Here is a 24,376-nt window from a genome sequence, read left to right as displayed (position 1 = left end):
TGTCTTCTATCATTTTCTCATCGATATCTGGGATCCAGGGACACAATTCTGCATTAAACCGTACTACTGCCCAGACAGCTTGCATGCGCGAGAAAGTGACACTCCAGCCATTATAGATAAGTGGCCCGTCCATTTTTTTTGTGTGGACCCCCTTGCATTTGCCCGTATTCTGCCCCCCCCCCAGGGAGATACACTCGGCCGGTGTGATGTGCTCCAGCGCTTGCTTGGCGGAGTTTGCAGGCTGGGAGGGCTAGTAAGACCCCGTTGAGCTGTAGGGCAGCGCTGTCCTGCCGCTGATCGCTGGGAAATTTCTTCTTCTTCTTTCGCGGAATTCAAGTCTATTCTCTGCACGGTATTTGCTCGTTTTCACACTTTACCTAATGTGTTTCTCTCTTAGATTCCAGCTGAAAGTTCAGAATGGGTGAAAAGCCGATTTGGGAGCAGATTGGATCGAGTTTTGTGCAACATTACTATCAATTGTTTGACACCGACAGGTGCCAGTTAGCTGCAATATATGTGAGCAGTCTCTCCTTTTTATTTATTAATTTGATTTTCTAAGAACTTGTATGAATGTTGCTCTTTTTACTTGTTTTACTAATCTGTTTCTGTTTTGAAACACAATATTTTGTGACTCTTGGTATGTAATCCCGGGGTACAACAAACAGTAATGTAACAGATCTACAGCCATTATAGGAGTATAAATGTGTGTGCTGTGCCCTAACCCCTCTCTCAGAAACATAAAAACCCCGCGGGAGCCATGGGCCAGGCTACAGAAGATGCCCCTTCCAGCTTTACCTGTAATTTCCTTATAATTAGGCGATCTTAGTAACGCAAGTGTTAAGTCTGCATTGTGTCACGTTCTGTGTCCTGAATGTTGCCCTAACGCCAGCATGATTTAATGAAAAAGGAATAATCACTCATATATGGAAGGAGCAAATTCTGATAGCATGTTTTATGTTTTGCAGATTTTTTTTGTTTTGTAAAATCTCAATAACCTGGTTGCCATGACTCCTAGAGGCTCCTGGTTCCGGACTCTACGTTTGCATCTATTTATACACCTTTTCCTGGCTACTAAAATCTTCAGTCTCCCGAGTCAATCCTGTAATCGCTAGCATTTTCTCCAAAATATGTATTAAAATGGCGCTAATGTTAACATATTATTACATGTCTAGATCGACGCTTCATGCCTTACCTGGGAAGGACAGCAGTATCATGGCAAAGCTGCGATTGTTGAGAAAATTTCCGTAAGTATTAAATCTGCTTTAGTGAAAGTGCACCTCTTTGTCAACTAAAATTGCACTACAAGCATTCTTGATGGTATAGTAAATAACTAGGATTACTGCATGTCTTTGGGGGTCTATTCACTAAAGGGAGACTTGATGGAAGAGATGTGGTTGTATTTTTATTCTTGTTTTGCAGTCGCTCCCGTTTACGAAAATCCAACATAGCATCACCTCTCAAGATCATCAACCTACGCCAGACAGCTGCATAGTCAGTATGGTTGTTGGTCAGCTAAAGGTACAAACCCCCCCCCCCCCCCATTTTTTTATATTTTAAATTTATTTATTTGTTATTTTATCTTTTTACCAAGATGGCCAATATGCATAAACCTTAGGAGTGTGTGTGGTTTTTTTTTTTTGTTTTTTAACGTTTTGTTTAACGTTTTGTTTTTAACGTTTTTTTCTGTGCTATTGGTATGTGGATATTAAAGTGGGACCTCTGTTGGACAGTGCAAGCTTCAGCTTCTAAGTTCTGAGCTTGTAACGCCCTGCTGCACTTTTATATGTAAAACGCGGTTCTAGGGGAACATTTGAAAAGAGAATACCACCAACGGGATTACTGGTTCTGCATTACTCACTCTATACAGTTCTATGATGCTGCCAGCATTGAAGCCAAATGCCAACGCTGTCTGTCTATCTCTAACCCGATTTAAACTTTTACCAGACAGGAATAAACTGACTTGTACCATCCATGTATGGGTAGTGTTTTTCCTGAGCCGAAGAATACAGATCCACGGTTGTGTATTGTACCACTTTTTTCTGTTGTGTTACAGGCAGACGATGACCAAGTAATAGGATTTCACCAAGTATTTCTACTAAAGAACATTCAAGATGCCTGGGTCTGTACAAATGACATGTTCCGGCTAGCACTGCATAACTTTGGTTGATTTCTTCCCAGCGAAGAGCCAATAAACTGTTCCTCTGTTATTCTTTATTTTTGTGTTTGTAAGGCAGTTTCCTATCCCCAGAACATTACAAACCTCATACACTGTTTATATAGTCCGAAGAAGCCATTTACACTTAGGTGAGTTTTAAGCCTGCTGCTATGGCGTGTGTTTTAGCAGTTTACAATTCGACTATCGACTGGTTAGCGTTTCAGATGTGTATGATTTTTGGAAATGTTTTGCATTTAACACAATGTACAAGCATGCCTTTGGACAAAATTAAAAGGATTGCTTTTTTATGTAAACAATTACTCTAGTAATCCAAAGAAAACGAGTAATAAAAAAAAAAAAGCATTATAATAGGCTTTAGAGGTTCTGTTTACTCCATATATATGAGTGAAGGTTATGCTGATTTTATTTCTAAAATACACTTGGTAAACGTACGATTTGTTCTCAATCCTCTTGGTGTGCGTTTTTCTTTGTGTTCAATTTCTGTGCCCCCGCTACGAGAGCGCCTGCGTCCCGCTGAAAGACGGAAACCGAGTAAGAGCCAATGGTCCACGCTGTTTTATTCTTGTTGAAAAAGTATTTTTGGAACCTTGCATTTATTTCTTTTTCATTTAATGAATAAGTACAATCGAGTGTTGTACTTTCAGCAATTACAATGGTTGCAGACGGGAAAAAACCACCGCACGATATTAGTAACCACTTATACCACTAGCATATGTTGCTTTTAATGTTTGTAAATCAATGTATACTTGTTGATCTCTTGTGCATGTCCATTAGACATCCTATAGTCACATTTGTGGAAAGCCATGGCATAACCCCCCCCAGCCATCATGTGCCCGTTAACGTACGTGATAGTTGTGCAGCCCCCTTGCGAACGGGGGGATGCCGCAGAACTGGCAATTTATTTTCATTGAGATGTTTGCCTGTATATGGACCGCTAGTCCGCTCCAGCGCTGGCTCATGCAATGCTTTGGGTGGGATACTGTAAGGACCCTTAACGGCGGAAGGCTTTTTTTCCCCTGCTACTGAGGACTGCTGCAGCGTATACCTCAGGTAAGTGTTTAATATGCATTCTTCTTTAGTGTTGCTGTTGGGTACATTCTCCACCGAGCCCTGTTTGAGGGGGGCATGATGGAGAGGGTGCATGAGTAGGTGCAGAGGTCCCACACACCTGCCTGAGTCAAACCCCGCATTATAGTGCTTTGAATTATAAAACCAAAATGTCCTATTCTGCTGCATTTATTATACATCTAGCTTAGCCCCTTGAAATCAGCTTCTTCGGGGTACGCGGTGGCATGACTTACTGAAGACTGACTTTCCTGACTACGAGCACCTGGATTGTTTTGGCAGAGAATGGCACTCATGGGCTACCCTCATGCCTTCACTGTGTGATTTACGCTAGCTTGCCAAAATCCTTGATTCCTGCTACATGTGGATTGGCCAAGACAGACCTTTGACTGGACCAGTGTCTCAATGTATTGTCCCAGTGGCAGATTGTTCTGCGTTTTGATGTCACACTCGCGTTGCACATGTGCAGAGCTGCTTCTGGAGAGTTGGTCCTGGTTGCCAAGCATGCAGCCGTAACACTGATGCATGCGTTTCACCGGCGAAGCAGGCTTTATAAGTAATTTTTACACTTTACCATACTTAATCAACAACTCACGCTGGTGGGGAGGTTGGTGTATGTTTTCTATGTCCCCAGGTGTCACAGTAAAGTGTATAGAAACAATAAAGTATGTTTAGAAAGTGACTAAATAACCATTCAGCTTCTGAGCGATATCAATTACACAGCTTGCGTTACATTATAGAGACACGGCCCTCAAGCTGTTATACTGCTGCTTATGGTTGCCAGGTGGCCATTATTTCATTGGCTTTAAGGTATGAAAAAGTTGGTTGGTTACTGGAAGGATACCCTCGCCTGCTGTACCATAACTCCCAACAGTCCTGCTTCTCAGGCACTTTCTCTGGTAGCCGCCGCTATTTTCCATGGAGTGGAGATCATGGGCTAGTTGAGGTCCCTTGTCTGGCCCAGTGGGGGAGTGAAATCCATGGAGGTCAGTACAGGTAGAACACAGACTTCCATTGCAGCTCCCACATGGGCATACTTGCGACGGTCTGAAATGGCACGATATGGTGGCCCCTCCTGAAAGGCAGGCATATCCAGACTCCCTTCCAGGGCTGTCTCTGCCCATTTCCGGCACATCTCCTGCTGTTCCCCTCTAGCACAGGTGTCCTGAATAGTTGGGGTGTGTGGCACCCAGTGTTGTAGTCTGGGCTAGGGGTGGCAGCCCTTCAGCCGCACAACACTGAGCCAACTGCCTTCTTGGGTGAGAAGGCATCCTGTAAGGCAATGGCTCTGTGGGATAGAAAGGAGCTCAGTGACCTTCACCACTCGCCCATGACCAGCCTCCATGGTTCATTTTCTCCTGGCGCCATGCATCCATGAAAGGCGGAGCCACATAGCAGGTTATGGCGTCATATCCCGGCACTCAACATGATGGCAGCTGGTGGTGGTGCCCTGGGCAGTTCCAATGGCACTGGTGGCACCACCACAGCTATGGGGGTCACAGATGGCCTAGGAAGGGAAGTTGTGCTTTATAGTGACTCCTTCAGTAACTTTCTGACCTGTTGGATAGCTATTGGGGTGACATTTAGAAAAAGAATAGAGTATTTTTCTGTAAAAACATTGATAAACTCTATACATTCATATCGACCAAATATCCAGAGCTTTTAAACAGGGACAATTGGGTGCGATGGGCCGTTCTCTCGGACGGGGCTGTCCGAGTAACCATGGTGTTTGGAGGCCTGCTCCGACTTCCGCCTCCTGTGGGACCCAGACGCCCTTAGGAACGCTAGTACGCTGTCTTTTGTTTCCAGGTGGGAACAGGAAAGCGATAGTTCTGAGGGAGCGGAAGTACGGATTCAGTGCTCTGCGATTACCGGTGGACGGAGTTACCAGGGCGGGAGTGGCTGGCGATATCAGGAAATGGCTTCGGCTTCCAGTATTGATTTAAACGCGACGCAGCATCTACGGGACATCTTAAAACTGGACAGACCCGGGGGTAAGAGCCAGAGGGGACATGCGGGAGAGTCGGTAACCAGGAGCGGTCATGCGGTTAGGGGCCGGAGGAGGAGAACAAGGGGGTACAAGAAACACGGGCCTTAGACATATAACTGGAGACCACAGCATAGCCAACGACGCAAAGCGAACCGTATAGCTCCGAAACACACTTCTAATGATAAGGAGAAAATGCGATCGGTAAATGAGGTTAAGTTTAGCTCGTGGGAGTGGAAACCGGGCACGAGAAGTGCGTGATCAGAGGCGTGGGCCCCCCACAGCTACTGTGTGATGTACATGATGGGGGGGGTCACATTTAAGTGATACACATTGACTGGTTTTGGGATGTATGTTTATGAATAGAGCTCTTAGATTCATATAATAAGTAACATCGTGTACAAAAACAGTATGCATAAATCAGGAAAGGAGGTCCCTGGCCCACAGAGCTTGCATTCTATTCCTCCTTCTGGCCAGTGTAAAGCCATGTCTACTGAATCCAGAGTGACAGATGCCCCTGTTGGGGGTACTTAAAGGTGAAAGTGCCCTTCTGACAGATGTCATCGCACAAGCAACGCTGCCCTTCTTTCCGAGAGGGGCAGAAAGGCCCTTTTATTATGTAGGATAATCTTCACTTTAGGTAACAGTAAGAGCTATTTTTTTCCTTGTTCCTTTCGTGAATTTCTGCACACACAGTTAGATTAGTTTATTATATTTCATTTATATAGCACCGACAGCTTACACAGCGCAGTACATACGTTCAAAGTGTCAAAGAAAACTAGAATAGACCCCCTTAGGTAAAGGGGGTCCTGCTCACAAGCTGACCATCCAGAGGATGTCACAAATGGGTTAAATTTGATTAATCTAACACAACCATTTATATTTATACTTTACTTTTACCCCCGAAACGCAAACTGACATCAGTCCTGAACTGATATGACATCATTTTATTAAACACATTAGATGACATAAAAGACTATGGGTTTTCAAAATGTCGTCATCATGTTGGTTAGAATTTTCGGTATGTTGTTGCCACAACACAACGTTACTTTGTATAACACGTAACAAGCAACACTTTGTATCTAGTTAAATCAAAACATCTCTTACTATAATACACATTCAGAAACCACAGATTTTTTATGATTTTGTTAACTGGAAACAATGTAGTTGTGGCTTTTAAATTAGGTTTCGGTCCATTTCATTTGGCATTTTAAATGGGGGGGCAGCAACATGGAAACCAAAAGGCACAGAGCAGTATCTAATGTGCATTCATTTAAGGCATTAGAACGTCAGTTGGAGTGACTTTAAAACCCACAAAGGTGGCGGTGTGTTAAAAACATAAAAAAAAATGTAAAAAAATTTTGATCAAGAAGTTATATTTTTATGTAAGTTTACAAACTTTTTTGGATTCAATTTTTTTTGTGTGTTTAAGGGACCATAACAAGGGCATCACTGTGTACCCTGATTGAGTAGTAAAAACAATATATATATATATATATATATATATATAATAAAAATCACTTTTAAGTCTATAGAATATATCAACAGCTTGTTTATACGTCGCCATGATGTACAGCGCTACGCAGTATGATGACGCTATATAGCAATATATAATAATGCCTTGTCCATTAAAATAACAATACAAGAGTAATTAATAGAGATGAATGAATACCATTTGAGTAACAGGTGTTTGATTTACTTTATATATGCTGTAGTTTCTCCAAGGTGTCATTCTAACGATGACATCAAAGCATAACGCGCTTCTAACAATGATGTCATTCTCTTTGCAAGAAAGCAGTACTATCCGATGCCAAACTTCATTAAAATGGATTTGTCACAAATGATATATTTTACACATTTCTATATGCTGCTTGAATCGAGTTCTGTCTAGACTAATATAGTGAGGGGATTTAAACATGCATGGGGCAGGCACGTGCGGCTCCTGAATCCCAGACGAGACCGAGTCCTGATTACATCAGGAGAAATGGGCCAAATAAAAGAGCCGAGTGGGTCTGATCTGCCATCAAATGTAATGTTTTGTGGTTTCCATGTCAGTTACCCTAAAATATCCTTCATTTTACTGAGGTTACCTTTAACTTTTGGTGACTTTGCTGCCAAGGTTCGCTGCTCTGCGTAGTCATCGCTGTTTAATTAATACTGATGTAATTCGGAGTTTTTCTACTACTGGCCAGCAGCAAAATGGGGAAAACAAAAAATCTACAGACATTAAACAAAAATGATAATAATAAGCTTATCGCAAAACATATAATTGCACGTATATTTAATATAGATCAATACTGTTAAAAAAATGCTGTTTACTCCCAAGGCCCTTTATCATGAAAGTTTTAATAACTTTTAAATGGAGAGAACCCACAGGGACAGAAAAAAGGAAAGAAGTTATCCACTAAAAATGGATAAAGCTTTGGACTGCATTTAAAAGACAAATAACACATTTTTGATATTATATTGATATAAATATATACTTTATATTTGATTACTTGACAGCGGAATGTTAGATTTGCTTTGTAGACGTTATGTTGAGCGGGTAAAACCAGAATCATCATCCGCCTTATGTTACTATTGTCAAAATTCTGTGTATTCAGATTCAGTGACTGAAACCAAGAGGAAGTCGAGCTCCTTCAACGGTGATCTAAATGGTCTTCTTGTTCCAGACCCCCTCGAAACGGAGAACGCCTCATTGCCGGAACCCCCTCTCCAAAATGCTGCCATGGTGAACGTAGCAGACAAACAAGTCGTGTGAGTTGGCCTTTTTTTTTTTTTTTTTATCTGAAAAATGTGAAATTCTAATTTACGAGATGGACTTGAGTCCTTCAAGCAATTAACCAAGTTGTGATTGTAGAATGAAATAGGTTTTCACTTAGGAGAATTGATTTGTAATTTAGTTTAAGGGTATAAAAACAACTCAATGGTGTTTTAAAGGTGCTGTTCCACTTTTAACATTCATTGAGCTTGTACAATCTTCTCTTGAAAGAGTTTATCACATAGAAAGCAACACAGACTTAAAGGGTAGTAATCCGTTATAAAAGAATTTGGGACAGGTACTGAACCAATGACAAGTTTAAACTTAGGAAAACGTCTTGAGCGTGTTGGTATATTAGTGCGTATATTTGGGTCCTCTTCTTGCGCATGCAAGAAATCTATATGTTGCGCTGGTATAAGCCACGGTGACACATGACAACGCAGCAGACTTGAATCATAGGTGTGTGTATACTGGGCATTAAGGATACTATTGCCTATCCTATATGTAGGATTTTGAGTTGAACTATTAGGCATAAGTCTTATCTTATCTATGTATATCTCTGTTCTTTCATAGCTGCTTGTCTGGAGACGACAGCTCTTCCTCCATCGAGATCAAAGGAAAAGATGTGGAAATTGTAGCCAGCAACGACTCTAATATTTGCAGCAAAGCTAGAGGCAGCAACAAGGTAAAGTTTCGGGTTTCTTGTACGTTCAGGTAATGCCGCTAATAGCCGATAATCACTTGGACTTGATCGCAACTATCAACTCTTCTTGATGTTTAGCTCACAGATGCAAATACCTCTTTGGTATTTCACCTGTGTGTGTATATGTGTAATATATATATATATATATATATATATATATATATATATATAGCCACATAACATTATTTGTGGTTACTTTAGGTGAATGCTAAAATAAGATACATTTGGGGCAAATCGAAGAGATTAGATCTTTTGGCCTTAAACATTTTAACACTTACAACTTATTTTTTTTTCTTCTGCAGGTCAAAATACAGCCGGTAGCTAAATATGACTGGGAACAAAAATATTACTATGGGAACTTAATAGCAGTTTCTAACGCCTATCTTGCTTATGCTACAAGAGGTACGACGTTGTATGGTTTTTCTGAAGCATTAAATATTCTTTTGTTTCAAAGAGGTTTACCGCATGCGTTCGTCGTTCTTTCAAGTTGGTCCCACGTAAAACATAGTTAATCAAGAAATCTTCCCACGTTGACTATGTAGGCTGGCCTTTCCCTTGAGATGACTTAGCTCTGTCTTTTTGTATCTTGCAAATATCACATCGGTGTCTTATTCGCTTGCTGCTGAATCAGTCTCTGTATACGCCGCAATGTATTTGGATCGTTACCAACTAAACAAACAATAGCATAAGTGATTGTCTGTGCCGAGTTGAGTAATGTGGTGTGTTTGCTCTTTCCATCCAGTTTAGATTCATTCAGTTGGGATCAACTGAAAACCAATCCAACATTCTCACCCATCTTTGTAGCTGAAACCCGTTAAGGCCCCCAGAAAAAACTTCATCTACTGCTGTTAAATTATCACAACTATTTTAATGTGGAATAAACACCTAATATCCATCAAAAAATGTACCTTACTCGTTTGCTGATACTGACAGCTACAACACGAATTTAGGCAATATGATTTGTATATAGAGGCACATAAAAGTGATTGAGTAGCTGATTTTACTATGCATATGTAGTGTGTGTGTGTGTATATATATGTGTATATATATATATATGTGTATATATATATATATGTGTATATATATATATATGTGTATATATATATATATATATATATATATATATATATATATATATATATATATATATATATATATATATATATATATATATATATATATATATATATATATATATATATATATATATATATTGGAAAGTGATGCTTTCTATTTTAAACAATTCATTAAAACCAATTAACTTGGGTCAACGCTAACGGTCTATTTCGCTCTTACTAGGGGCCCACGGATCGGCAATGGTCCGCGTTTTAAGCGTCACAACAGCAGAAAGGATCTTGTTGAAAGGCATAACAGGAGGCGTTGCAGACTTGGCATTCGCTCATCTGAACTCTAACCAGCTTGCTTGTTTGGATGAAGCCGGAAGCCTCTTTGTTTGGCGACTTACAATGGAGAACGGGAAGATACAGTATCCTTTCCTACTTGATACTAGGTCTGGAGTGTTCCTGCAAAAAGTGAGGCTTTTACTTTTAAGTTAACCCGTGTACGTTTATGAATCCATGAGTTTACGTATGAGACGTCTGCGATCTCCCACATAAAGGGCTGTGCTCATTATGAATTATGCAGGGCCAACTCTGTCCTTTGTAGGCGAAACTAGCTAGAGTTGTTTTTTTGTAATGCATAATGAAGCCCGTCATTTCCAAAAGTTTGGTGGACCTTCTTTGGGCTTGAAACGTTGTGCTCGTGTGCTCTCCTTGACTTTAAATTAAGAGATGAGATTGTAGTGCACATACGGAGACCAGACAACACTTCACTAAATAACCTGCGCAGAATAATTTGGTGTCCGTACATCCCCGAAGAAAACGAGGACAACTCCGATGATGCGAGCCAAACGGTTGCTTTGCTGCATGAAGACCGGGTAAGATTTTGATTGCACGTTGTGTACTTTTGTGCTACATTCAAGTTACGCAATTGATTGGATAATTCAATTCTCCTTTCCAAATGAAAAAAAAAGAAAATCGATCTAAATGAATGTGCTTGAAAAACTATTTTATTGAAATGTGTTATTTGCCGTAAGTGTGAATTGGCAAGGAAACGTGTAAATAATCTAGATGGAGGTGTATTCCTGAACCCAGACCTACACACAGAACACAGATTGTTACACCAATTTAACCACTTTTTATTGCTGCATTTGTTGCTTAATGATTATCCCCCCCCCCCCCTTATCATTTTTAGGCTGAGGTGTGGGATCTGGAGATCGTGAGAGCAAACCACAGTTCATGGCCAGTGGAAGTGACTGACATCAAAGAAGGATTTATAATTGTGAAAGGGCATTCTGGGGTATGTTCTCGTGCGTTATACCTGTGTAGTTCACCTTGTTTTCCCATTTTGCCTAATAGTTGACCCCGTTTGAATATTGTATGTGTATGCGTGGTTAATGCGCACGTACGTTCATCTTCAGACACACCGAAGATGGTATTGATTTGCATGCAGGTTTATAATAGCAGTCCAGTTTCTATTAAGCTTGAGAAAGTGTAACGACCGACCTAGTATTATCAGAACGACATTTCCTCTTTAATTATCGCTGTGAAAGCTGCAGTAAGACAAGGTGGACACGTTACGACTGTGGATTCTATTTCTATTCTATCTTACAGATCTGTATTGAGCTCACTAACCCAACTTTCTTCGTTTTAAAGATGTTAGACTCTCAACAGTGGAGATCTCTGCTGCGGGGCTCCAAAGATGCTGTCCGCTTGGCATGGTTAAAATGAAGGCCCTTGACATGCTTCGAGCAGCAAAAGCAAACTCGATTATGAGACACGTGTAATAAGATGATGCTCTTAATTATCGTTCTATACGTGCAACCTTCTTTTTGTTTCAGCGTATGAGTGAAGGGGCTCTCTCGCCAGATGGAACTGTTTTGGCCACTGCTAGCCATGACGGCTATGTGAAATTTTGGCAGATTTACATTGAAGGACAGGATCAGCCGAGGTATGCAGCCAAACGGAATCTGTCGACTTTTGTGTGTTCGTGGGTTTTTTTTTTTTGTCTATTCAAAATCCAAGAACTGGCCTTTTTATAATCCTGGTATAATCTTTTATATTCAGAGACCCCGTCCCAAAGGGGAAATGGCACCAGGTTACTCTATGTACTTTTATAAACGGCTGAAGAAAAAGCCAGCAATGTGAAACGCGATCACACCTCGTTTATTAAACTGTTAATTTTCAGCAGCATTATGCACTGCATTCTGGGCATAAATCCAAATGTCTCTTTGTTTGTCTATGAAGATGCGTGGAGACGGTTATGTCAGATGACATCTGCGCCATTGAAAATAAACTTGAATGCCCGGGGAAAAGTGTATTTGGTTATTATGATTCATATGTTTTAGGATATAGCTATACAAACATCGAACCTTTTAGTAAGGGCTTAAAACCTAAAATGATGCTTATCTCTCTTTAACACAAGACAATAGTCATGATACGCCCTGTACCTGTGCTGATGGCTTTAATGGTTCCATACGGTAAATAGATGGCAGAATAATATAGACACCTGATGTAATGTTCAAATATTACGAATATAAGTCTATTTGTTGGCGATTATCATCTTTTTTTTATTCCTGAGAGAAATAGAAAAATAGAAGAAATTATTTATTTGTGATTTCTTTCTCTTTAGATGTCTTCATGAGTGGAAGCCACACAATGGAAGACCCCTGTCATGTTTACTCTTCTGTGACAATCACAAGAAACAAGACCCAGAGTAAGCCGTCTATGTATCGCATGTCAAAGTTTAACATATGACATTGGCAAATCTCACAAAGGGGCCTCGGAAGTCTCCATTTTTTTATTTTTTTTTTACACGCCATCTTGCATGGATGTCGATCTCCTAAAATGATCACAAACCTCTTTGAACTAACCAATATGGTAATGTCAGTATAGATTTTTGGACTAGATGTACACATACAGGCAGTTAAAGGGAAGGTCAATGGCAACGGATCGGGTAGATGGAATGATCTACGGATCGGGTAGATGGAATGATCTACGGATCGGGTAGATGGAATGATCTACGGATCGGGTAGATGGAAACAATCCTTGTCTGTAGCAGTGTAGTGATGTGATTTGACTCTTTTGCAGAGTTCCCTTTTGGAGATTCCTTATTACCGGAGCAGATCAGAACAGAGAACTTAAGATGTGGTGTACCGTCTCCTGGACATGCCTTCAGACAATTCGGTGGGACCTTGTTTAGAACAAAAAAATATGTATATATGTTATATGAGGTGGGATCCATTGCTTAAAACAACATTGGGTACGTTTCTGGGTCTGATCTGGATAAATACACTGATCGTTCTAACTTTTGCACTTTTAAGACATAGTGGAAATTATACCTGTGTAAATGCACGATTACGTTTGTAAACAAGGCTTTTAACGCAATTTATTTGCATAAGATAAGTTTTACTCTTTTGGTATTAAACATGTAGTGTTAATTATCATGGCTTTTTGTTTTGCCCTTTTTCACAATAAAATCTCTTGTATTTATACCACGTTTTTCTTTTTCATTTTAACTTGTTCCATCTACGATCTCCAGATTTTCTCCAGACCCATTTAGTTCCAGTGTCTTGCCAGAGTTGAAGGTTTCTTTGGATCTCTCCTCTGAATTTCTAATACTCACAGACGTTCAACGAAAAGTAAGTGGGCAAGTGTTCGCCCTCACATAAACGCAATAGAGTGGGAATATATATATATATATATATATATATATATATATATATATATATATATATATATATATATATATATATATATATATATATATATATATATATAGGAACGCATGCACAAGGGCACCTCTTATGGCCTTAATGAAGACATTGATTTAAGGGAGAAATACAAATATTAAGTATTCCCTTGTGCTGGAATAGAACGCGGGGAACAATTAAATAGATCAGTAGGAAATGGATATACAGTAAGTGACCTTTCGATCAGGGAAAGAATATGCAGCATATAGAACTGATCCAATGCATCGTGCAATAATTCAAACTTTTGGTGAATTTAAAAGCTGCAGAGGGATGGAAAAAGATTTAAAAAAAAAAATGAAATTATATCCTGGAAGCATCGTAATGATATTGTTGCCGTTGGCACCTTTCATTTTAGGTGCTGTATGTGATGGAGCTGTTACAGAATCAAGATGACGGGAAAGCTTCCTTCACCTCCATTTCTGAGTTCCTGCTCACACACCCTGTGCTAAGTTTCGGCATCCAGGATGTTAGTCGCTGCCGACTGCGGCACACAGAGGTTCTCCCTTCGGAAGAAGAAACTGGCAACAACAATACAGGTCAGTGAAGTTGCCGAGTTTACTAAAAGAGCGTCCTGTTCTTGGGAACTTACAATCTATTAGTTATATGTTTTATATGCATACATGTGATAAGGTAGAATTAAAAACATCATTTTTGATCACCTTTTCCTGTTTTGCAGAAGAATCGATGGAGCCTGAAAACTTGGAATCTGCAAACGGCGTGCTTATCAAACTCTTCTGTGTTCACACAAAGTAAGTGCTAAGGAAGTTTTACCTAAGGGCAGTAGGTAAGGGGAACAGCCTCCCGATAGAAGTGATAGATGGTAATACAGTGAGTGATTCAAAACATGCATAGGATGGACATCAAGCTATCCTGAACCTGTGACCAAGGACTGATTTCAGGTTTGAGTCTTTACATCAGGGAAAACGGGCAGACTAGATGGACTGAATGTTAAGTTCTGTGATGTTGGACATTCCTAAATCGGCTTTTAGGCTAAATACTTTTCTCATCTGCGTCTTGCTTGAATCCATATGGTATATATCCATATGGTAATACCAGATCGTACAATTTCATTTAAAAGAAATAATGCAGAAATCCATACCTTTTTTCCTTTAGAAGTATCTGGGATAACAAACATTTTTGTCTATGGAAGCTTGATATTTTGTATGTGTCCATGGAAAATATTCTCTGCTGTTTTGTACTCATATTGGAAATTATTCTGTGTGGAAACAGGGCCCTGCAGGATGTACAGATCTGGTTTCAGCCGCTGCAGAACTTGGAATCTGGCGCACTAGCTTCCCAGCGCTTAAATGAAGATTTTGGTAGGTGGCTTGAACCTGGGCTTAAAAAAACATGTAATCAGAGTAATTGGTTTTTTTTTATTAATTGATGACTCCCCCCCCCCCCCCCTTTAGGAGGCAGGTATTGTTTAGGAGGGGGTAAAACACTCTCGTATTGCTCAGTCTGTTGGTTTTAGATTCTCTAATATTTAATTCTGCCAAGCACCGATTCAGAATGATTTCTTTGCAGCTGTTAATGATCATGGGGCAGACACGGACCCAGAAACAACGGGCATTTCTCAGAGCGCTCGTCAAGACTCTCAGCCAGATCTTCATAGGATGACTGCGGATTTCCTGATGCTTTCCGCAGACTCTAAGCCAGTGCTTATGACCCCTGATGCCTTCATGACACCTAGTACATCGTTTCAGCAGGTAATACCTGTCTGGGGGTGATATATAATGGTGCAGTGAGCACATGGCGAGTTATGTGGATTGTAGTTACAAATAGCCTATTTGTCACCACTTAACATCTGCATTCTAGTTTTTTCGTTATTAATAGCTTACCGTTGGCGTGTAATGTTATGTTTTTGGCAGGCTGCATCTTCTCCTAGTGGTAGCAGCACCACCACCTTCACGGTTGTTACACCTATTAGCAGCGCCTCTATCAGCGACATGGGCGCTTCCAGGTAATTTTTTAAATTTTAAGTGAAAAATCCACTTTATTTTTTTTATCATCAGTAATAAAAAAAAGAATGTTTTATTAAGTACTTTAAGAGCTTTTAGTGGGCCAACTTTCATACAGCAAAAACTAGAGTTAAGTAAGCCTTGCATCTAAAGAAAGAACCTCTGGGACTCCGAAAGCTTATGAGACTCCATGTCTTGGCCAACGAGCACTGGTCTTCTGGAAGGTATTGCAGACCTTTCTTTAGACTAGTATGGTAATGTACATCCACCATCTACCATTCATTATCTGGTCTGCTTAAAAATGTAAAGCATCCTACAGTGATGAATGGTCAGATCTGAACTAAGAATATGTGCTAGATAAATCTCCAGCCGATTAAGTCCTTAGCGATCATTTAAAGACCTTACTTATTAACGAATGTGGACATCGTTCTCCTTTTTATTCAGACCTTCAGAAGATTTGACTTTAAGCCCGAAACTTCAGCTAGACAGCAGCATTACTCTAAGTAGTCCTTCCAGCAGCACAAGCATTCAAACCAGTTCACGAAACTCTGCTGTGCTCATCCCAGGACTTTCAGAGAAACTCACACCCAAAGCGGGGGTCCAGGTAAAGCTTCCACCGTCAATGAATCGGCCAGTTTTGCAATGCGTAGACGTGACTGCTATAGTATAGAGATGAACAAATACCTATTAAAACAGATTTTGAGAATCCTGTGCAAGATATGACAATGTGGCCGTTCGCTTGTATTTGTCAGGTTACTCCATCCAGTCTTCCATTGGAGCTGCAGAATTTGGAAACCATGGGTGTTCCTCAAGCTTCTCCCACACGTGAGCGTTCCCCTGATGTAATCTCTAGTGCTTCCACTGCAATTTCCCAGGGTATGCCTGAAATTGCCTCAGAAACATTGCAGCGAAGCTACCCTACTCAGTTGTCCTCGGGTCTTGTCCCTGAGGGATCTGTAGCGGCCAATAACCCAGACAGCATGAGCTCTGCTGCTTCTGCCCTGCACCTGCTCTCGCCCCGTAACTGTCCTACGTCAGAACATATCCTCCGGCCTCTGGATATCAGGTCTTTTGGCGCTGAAAATGAGCGCATGACCGTGCCAACGCTAATGGAGAAGGCAGCAACTCAAGATATTGTGGATGGTCCTGTGTCTCAACCATGGCCCGCGGCTCCAGATATCACCAGGGAGACCAGAAATAGCTTGGCAGATAAGTACGTGAAGGTCTTGAGGTTTTAGAGCCACATAAATCAGTGTATGTAGCCATGCCACTAAATCACCTTCACGTGGAAGTGAATGAACTCTGATGGTGACAGTGGTGTGGTCCTTGGAGAACATGAATATGCATTGATTGTGTAATACTGTCGATCCGCTACTAGAAGGAACGGGAATCCCAGGGCAAACAAAACACCTCCCAAGAGGGTATATGTATCCCAGTGGATTGTGGGACAGGGCAGATTAGAAAATCTTAGAAAAAAAAAGTTGGTGAGGTTGGAAAAGGATGGAACCAAGAGAGAAGGAAAGTAGGATGGAACCAAGAGAGAGGGAAAGTAGGATGCAGGGCAGGAATATAAAAAGGGAGCGTAGGGAGGAGGATGACGCAATGAGCATGTCATGGGGATTAGGATGCAGGGGATAGGAATAAAAGCTAGGAATGTTGGCAGGGGTAAAAGAAAGCGTACCTAGGATGGGAGATACAGGCAGCTGCTATATATCTCCTTTTTATTTGAGGAATAAAGCACAAAAAATACATTGTTCAAAACCGAAAATAAAAATAACGAAACTGCAAAGAGCATTTTCTCAATTGCAAGACAAATCAATCATAAATATTGCACATACAGTAACTTCCCTGCTTTGAAAAATAAAACAAGTGTTCAGCGGATGCTTTTTAATGCAATTTATTACCGTTTTAATGAACTCTTCTCTACTGATTAGCACTCGTGATGACCAAGACCGAGCAAACTCTTCGTTTCATAGACACAGCTATCACTTAATGCAGCAACACGACAGTCAAGACGCCAGTGCAGAGCAAAGGTGAGTTGGTGTCTCCGATGGCTGCTGTCAAGCTGCTGTTCCACTTAGACAAGATATGAATTAAAGTACCACATATACCCAACATTTTAGAAGTTTTTGTATGAGAGCAACCTATCCAGGGCATATTTCGCATGACAAGTAGTGTTATATTTAGTTACGATTGCGTTTTGTACATTTCCTAGCCATAGTCCAAGATCAAATATGAAATCCCTGGGAAGAGATTTTGAAAAGTCAGTTGTTATACTATCATCATCTTTGTCATCTTTGTCTAAAATATGCTGTTGCTGTTTTTCAGCGATCACGACGACGAAGTGGCCAGTTTGGCACCTACTTCGGTTAATTTTGGCATGAAAGGAGCAGGGCAACGGCTCCCTGTCAAGGATTGGAAAACCAAAGCGTCTCCTCGTTCCTCTCCAAAGCTACGCAGGAAAGCCAAAAAAGATGATCCGTAAGTTAAATGTTAATTCTTGCTCTTTTGGGTCCCCAATACCTGCTTCCCTTTTATAATGGGGAGTTAGGGCTGTGCATTTAAACAATTAAGGCTTTTAGCAAAGCGAGGGGGATGGATTTATTTGAATTAAAAAGTTGAGCGAGTTCAGAACCCCAAAGAATGGCCACATATCGGCTTGTTTTATGTGCATGTTCACATTAGTTACTTCTCCTATGTGCTATGAAGCTACTTGTGTTTATCATTACAGAGACTTGTCCCTGTCCCCAAGAATATCTGACGGTCAGGTGAGTGGCTTGTAGAAGATGATACTCTTGAAGTTGGCTTGTTTGGGTTAAAATTTCAAAATTCTCCACACTCTGCTTACAACAACTCCAAACGGAGATGCAATAAAAATGCGAAATCTCAATGTTCAGTAGATCGTCACTTGCATCCTAATTGTATGTATCAAAACAGAATCGACAGCAGCTCAGTCATTTGGCCCATCTAGTCTGCCCTTCAGATCTGAGTAACTAGTCACTTCCGTGTTCTGGGCTAACTTCACTCTGCTTTATCCCCTCTTTTTTTAAAAAAGCCAACCCTATCACCGTCCTACAAACAGCAGGAATAATCACACAGGTCCCCTGAAGCTTAAAAGACGGGATAGGCTGGGCACGCTACTAGTAACATACAAAAAAAATAAATCGCTAAGCATCATAAGCCTGTTGAGCCAGACCTAGGGGGTCACCAGAATACAGAAACAGATCCCATAAAACATCATGCTGCATGGCGTGTGGACGTCACCATCTACAAAGCGGAATGGACTATCCCTTTACTTTTTCTGGTAATCATGTTAATTTTCTAGGTGAGTTCGGAGCAGCAGGGGGAATTGATTATGCTTCTGCGCGGCCAGCAAAGGGAACTGGCGGAGCTACGCCAGAACCAGCTGGAGCTTATACAGAGGCTGACGGACCATATGGACGCTGCGCAGAGCTCCATCATGGGCCACGTGGAACGTGTGATTGATACCCAGCAAGAACAAGAGCGTATCCTTTTAAACCCTGTCTCCATATTGTTCATCTTTACTATTAAACTGGTCCGTTAAGCGTAAGAAGGTGAATCGCTGGTATGGTTAACGTGTGCTGTAGCAGAATTTCCCAGAAAAGGTGGTTGAAATTAATATTGGGTTTCTAGTGTCTTTTTATTCTTTAAATTAATTTTGTTATTCCCAGTACAAAATATTAAAAACACCGTTTTACTGATAAATATAATATACAATAACTTATTATATAATATTGAACCGCATCTCCAGTTCATGACATCAAATACTAGCTTGATGTTTCACTGCCTATATCATGAATAATATGTCTTTGCCTGTTCTATTTTCTTGCAACATTTATGTTTTTCTCTTTTCATATGATATTTGTGATGTAAATAAAAACCAACCCGTGTTCGGAAGAATCCTTAACTCGTATGCTTTCTCAGAACGAAGGTTGGATAGGATCTTAAGCGACGGCCAGCAGAGAAACGGCCAAATGCAAGAATATCTTTCTCAGCAGCTCTCTCACTCTCTCTCCGGGGCTCTTTGTAATCGACTGGACAAAACCGTAAGGGAAGAAATCAAAAAGACCGTTCCTCAGTGTAAGTGGAAAGAGATCTTGACTTTGTAGGTAGTTGTCATATCTGAAATCAAAACGATATTGCATGTCGACGCAATGGAAACAAATTGCCCTGGCTGTTAAGGAGGGGTGTGCTTTTGGACTAATTAATTTAATTTCTCTTCCCGTCTGACCTAAAAGGTATCTCGAAGAGCTTGGAACCGGTGACCGGGCAGCTGAGCAGTACAATAGCAGCAAAAATGACCGCTGTAGAGGGGACCTTGAAGGAGAATGTCACAAAGATGGTGAAGTCAAAGGTAAATATTGAGCCTCACCACTAAAGAGACGATACCTTTTTATTTTTTGTTAGAGTCGCAGAGCGGGGAAATTAGGCTGCTGACTCGGGTATCCCAATATGTTTTCTGATCTACCACCAAATGTCGAATATTGTGCCTTTTTAAGGACATTTTATCTTATTTTATTAAAATGTAGAAGCACCCAGCCTCCTAAACGCTCTCCTTTGCTGGCATCATACACTTATAAGCGGTTTCTGTTCTCGGCCTTATCCAACTCATGTTTCTTTAGAATATCAGTGATGCTATTGGCAGAGCTGCCGCTGATGCCCTCCAAGTACAGATCCAGTCCACGTATAAAGAAGCTTTTCAAGGTACCGTGCTGCCCGCCTTTGAGAAAGGCTGTCAGTCCATGTTCCAACAGATTAACGGCAGCTTCAAGCAAGGAACCCAAGAATGTAAGTAGACGGATATTTTATGTACTCCTCTGCTACAGATGGATAAAAAGTCATTCCTGGTGTGATGCTTCCTCGAGTTAAGTCGGGCGTCTCCCAGATACCTGTCAAAAATAAATTATTCTTATGTATGATTGTTAATTTTTTTTTTTTTTTATTCCTCAACACTTTTCAGACTTGCAACAAATGGAGAACCATCTGAAAAACAAAATGACGCAGGAACACGAGACTCATGATCCTCTTGTGATGCAGCTTCAGCAGTTAATCGATTGTCTCCAAACCACTACAGAGCAGCTGTCGACCAACCTGACCAGCAGCGTGCGGTCTGAGGTCCAGCATCAGCTACACGTAGCGGTTGGCAAGTATGTCTCCTTAACCCTCTACGGGGTTCGTTGGTTGATAATTTGCCCACTGCAAGATAACCCAACATGCCAAGCTGGATTCATTTAATAACCCTTGGGAATTAGTGGGCCTATTGAAGTGAGATATTAAGCAGTCACACGTTGTCTTGGCTCTTCTCTCCCACTCTCTTGTATGTGCAGCATGCAGGACTCCATCCTGACTCAGGTACAACGGATCATAAAGGAGGAGGTTAGCCATGCCATGAAAGAGCAACAAGCGGCCGTTACTTCCAGCATCATGCAAGCTATGAGGTCTGCTGCAGGGACGCCTATTCCCTCTTCTCACCTGGACTTCCAGACACAGCAGGCCCATATCCTTCAGCTGATGCAGCAAGGTCACATCAACCAGGCTTTCCAGCAGGTACAATTCTTCAGCCAGCTGGTGCTGTGGTTCCCAACCCAGTCTTCATAACTACTATTCTATTCTAGTAGGGGGAGATTTGTAAATGCCCCGCGGATTGGGTTGGGAACCACTGATTTAGTAATGTTACAAAAATAAATAAATGAACGTACGTACAGATATAGCTAGACCTGGTCGAATCACACAAACCTTTTTATTTAGCGTGCTAATGTGGACTTTCTGCAGAAATAAATTCACCTAAGCAGTTAGTCTATGGCTGATTCAATGGAAATCATTATTTGTCAATCTGAAATTTATGGTTCAATGTTCTGCATGAAGTGTGGATGTAGATATTGTTGTAAATCGGCGTTTTCACTTTGCAGCAGCCGTTTCCCTTGGCTTTGGAATAGGGAAAGACTAATAAAAAGTTATTATAATATTAATGAAGAATAACGTTTTATGTGGAATTATTTAATTATTTCATAGAACCCCCGGGCAGACCGTTTTAAAGATGAAACTGCCCCTGAATGCTTTTACAGTGAAAACCTAGTCTATCTGTGTGTGTGTGTGTGTGTGTGTGTATATATATTATATATATTATATATATAATATATATATGTATGTATGTGTGTGTTTTTAATTTTTTTTTTTTTTTTTTTTTTTTTTTTTTTTTGCAGGCGTTGACTGCTTCGGACCTGAATCTTATTATCTACGCGTGTGATACGGTGGATCCCCAGCAAGTGTTTGGACAGCACCCCTGCCCACTCACCCAACCTGTTCTGCTTTCTCTCATCCAACAGCTTTCATTTGATCTTGGTACCCGTACCGATCTCAAACTAAAGTAAGTTACCTTTCCCGCTGCAGGGGATGTTCATTACAAAGTGAACAGATTTTCCAAAGTCGTATGAAACAAGATGAAGTATCTGTAATCCCCATATGAGCCCATAAATTATTCTATTTGATCGGGGGAAACGCGACTCTATATAAAACATACATTTCTTCTTTCAATCCGGGGGCAAAAAACTGAGATAAATGGAGTCGCTGTGCAGGATTCAAAAAAAAATGTTAACTCATAAAATATTTAAATAAAAAAACAAAATTAAAGACAGTTTGTTAAAAGTAAATACATTGTCCTCTTATGATAAATATCACACACACTTTAAACTATTAAAAAATGTAAAGATACTTGTTAACTGTCTTTACTATAATAGTTTGCTTAGTTGTTATCAGCCAGTGATGGTTTCCATAAGGTCCCTGTAGTTCAAATAGTTAAGCTGTCACTGTGTCTTCTTTTAAAGACCTTTAAAAAATCATTTAAAATATATTTTTGAATCAGGACTCCAAAATGAATACATATGTGCGTATATATATTTTTGTTTTGTCAGTTACTTAGAAGAAGCAGTGATGCATCTGGACCACAGCGACCCTGTAACCAGAGACCACATGGGAACGGTCATGAATCAAGTACAGCAGAAGCTTTTCCAGTTTTTACAAGCAGAACCTCACAACCCTTTAAACAGGCTCGCCCGACGCCTCGTGATAATGCTGAAGGGGCTGGTGACCCCCACTATGAGCTAAATGCCCCGTGTAAAATAATTTTTTATTTTTTTTCTTTCCGTGTGACCTTAGACCGAGCACACTGCTTTCCGTTTCATTGGGCTGCAAAGCTAATTAACACCATTGCTGTTGTACCTGTAATGTATACTACAAGCTGTTTTTCTTTTGTACTGAGAAGCTAAAATATTTTTTTTTCTCTGACCTTAAAACTGCTTGTTTTTTGACATTCAACATATACATATAATGCATTTTTTCGCGTTTGCATGGGGTTTTATTTATTCATATATATATCTATCTATATATATCTATATCTATATATATATATATATATATATATATATATATATATATCCTTTCTTTTGTGCCTGTGTTGCCTTATCCAGCCAGATAAATACCCCAGTAAATGGCAATTATCCACTTGCCGATCCCTTTATCCAACATTGGGATTTCCTGCTGGTCCGTTAAAGAGGAAGAAAAAAAAGAAAGGGGTTCAACATAAAATAAAAAAGGGTTTCAAGGATTATATAACTTTTGTATATCTTTTTGTCAGGGTTTTTTTTTTATGGAGTTGGGGCTGAGATTTATTCCCCCGCGGCAAAAAAGAAAAAGCAATAAATGTGGATTTTTTTTTTCCATTTTTTATGTAATAACACATTATCAGATTTGTGAAGTTGGATAAGAAAGTCATTGGGAATTTCTGAAAGCTGTCTTATGACACCATAAGTACTTACCTAAAATCCTTGACTATTTTTCTTTTATATGTAATTTTGTCTCGTCTTTAGGAAAAAAAAAAAATTAAAGTTTCATAATTACCATTTTTTTTTTTTATTCCTATGAAAATAATATTATAGAAAATAAACGCTTATCTAGAACCATATCTTGTTGTGGGGTTTTTTTCGTAGAAGAAGACCCACAAGAAGTGATGATTTTAGATAAATGTTTATAATAATAAAAATAAAAGTGAAAGGAGCAAATATGTGATTACAAACTAAAACTTCAGATAAGTTATACGTTTGTTTTAGGAGACATCAGCAAGCTGAATGTCATGGCCAAAGACTCAGGGGTTTCAATCCTCTTAAAGAGCAATTCCGGAGCAAATTTCAGCACGTTTATCCCTTTGCGCTTTAACTTCTATTAATTGATACGGTCTACTGATAGATCATCTTGGCATCCTCGTATATTATGTGTTATCTTAGTTAATGGTAGACTCAAAAGTTAACTGTTTTTTTATTTTTTAAAGGGTGAAAAAGCACACAACCAATCCACAGTACTGCAAGCTCTAGTAGGAAAGCAAACGATAAACGTTTAGCGTGATAAACTAACGTTGTGTCGTCACAATGCCCTGGTGTGAAATGCTGCGCGTGTATGTGATAAGATGCGTTTCTGCAGGGGGGGGGGGTCTGGATGTAGTGAGCTTGCATTTTCAGGACGTTCTGTGTGTGTGTGTGTGTGTGTGTGATTCAGCAATGAAGGATTTGGCAACATTCAGCCAAAAGGGACAGGTCCAACCAAGCCACCAGTGAAGTCCTACTTGACATATGCTTGCGTAGAAGAGTATAGAAGTAGTCCTTGTTATGCTGGACATCCAGGTGGATGTATCATCCTCCAGCAGCTTCCAAGCTGGTTTACTTGGTTGACTTTCTATTCTGCCAGCATAGTGGAGTATAATCGACAGTTTTGAGAGACTCTGAACCCTGTTCATTGAAAAATGGTTTCTATAGATTCGTTTTCCACACGAATGGAGCTTTGGCTTCCTCTGTGTTTTCAATCTGAACCTAATCATTTCAAGAGTATCTAGAAAAGAAGGTT

The 24,376-nt window shown here is 40.2% G+C and overlaps 2 protein-coding genes across 2 annotated transcripts; both read left to right on the top strand.

Moving 5' to 3' along the window:
- Positions 1-417: 417 nt before the first annotated feature.
- On the top strand, positions 418-2,167 carry LOC149298450 (nuclear transport factor 2-like). Its single transcript, XM_089487434.1, has 4 exons — positions 418-516; positions 1,173-1,244; positions 1,420-1,518; positions 2,054-2,167. The coding sequence occupies exons 1-4, from the start codon at positions 418-420 to the stop codon at positions 2,165-2,167; spliced, it is 384 nt and encodes a 127-aa protein (XP_089343560.1).
- A 2,992-nt stretch (positions 2,168-5,159) lies between these two features.
- On the top strand, positions 5,160-22,588 carry LOC149298449 (enhancer of mRNA-decapping protein 4-like). The gene is made up of 29 exons (XM_089487426.1): positions 5,160-5,235; positions 7,832-7,985; positions 8,563-8,674; positions 8,995-9,094; positions 9,992-10,178; positions 10,481-10,628; positions 10,946-11,050; positions 11,592-11,701; positions 12,383-12,466; positions 12,841-12,936; positions 13,292-13,391; positions 13,858-14,038; positions 14,179-14,251; positions 14,733-14,821; positions 15,030-15,211; positions 15,374-15,465; positions 15,908-16,067; positions 16,216-16,676; positions 17,398-17,496; positions 17,792-17,944; positions 18,195-18,231; positions 18,789-18,969; positions 19,409-19,564; positions 19,723-19,838; positions 20,107-20,272; positions 20,445-20,631; positions 20,812-21,031; positions 21,688-21,851; positions 22,396-22,588. Exons 1-29 carry the CDS (start codon positions 5,160-5,162, stop codon positions 22,586-22,588), a joined length of 4,182 nt encoding a protein of 1,393 aa, XP_089343552.1.
- Positions 22,589-24,376: the final 1,788 nt, after the last annotated feature.

Source organism: Sceloporus occidentalis, unplaced genomic scaffold (genome assembly GCF_023333645.1).
Source record: "Sceloporus occidentalis isolate IW3139 unplaced genomic scaffold, rSceOcc1.0.p SCAF_32, whole genome shotgun sequence".
NCBI lineage: Eukaryota > Metazoa > Chordata > Lepidosauria > Squamata > Phrynosomatidae > Sceloporus > Sceloporus occidentalis.
The sequence above is the reverse complement of the archived record's forward strand: the minus strand, read 5'-3'. Positions and strand labels throughout refer to the sequence as shown.

Bases quoted from the DNA above. Each gene is read 5' to 3' on its own strand.
- LOC149298450 (XM_089487434.1), top strand. From the start codon at position 418: ATGGGTGAAAAGCCGATTTGGGAGCAGATTGGATCGAGTTTTGTGCAA. The intron at 517-1,172 runs GTGAGCAGTCTC...TTACATGTCTAG, and splicing joins GCCAGTTAGCTGCAATATAT to ATCGACGCTTCATGCCTTAC. The intron at 1,519-2,053 runs GTACAAACCCCC...GTTGTGTTACAG, and splicing joins TGGTTGTTGGTCAGCTAAAG to GCAGACGATGACCAAGTAAT.
- LOC149298449 (XM_089487426.1), top strand. From the start codon at position 5,160: ATGGCTTCGGCTTCCAGTATTGATTTAAACGCGACGCAGCATCTACGG. The intron at 11,051-11,591 runs GTATGTTCTCGT...TTTTTGTTTCAG, and splicing joins TTGTGAAAGGGCATTCTGGG to CGTATGAGTGAAGGGGCTCT. The intron at 16,677-17,397 runs GTACGTGAAGGT...TCTACTGATTAG, and splicing joins AGAAATAGCTTGGCAGATAA to CACTCGTGATGACCAAGACC.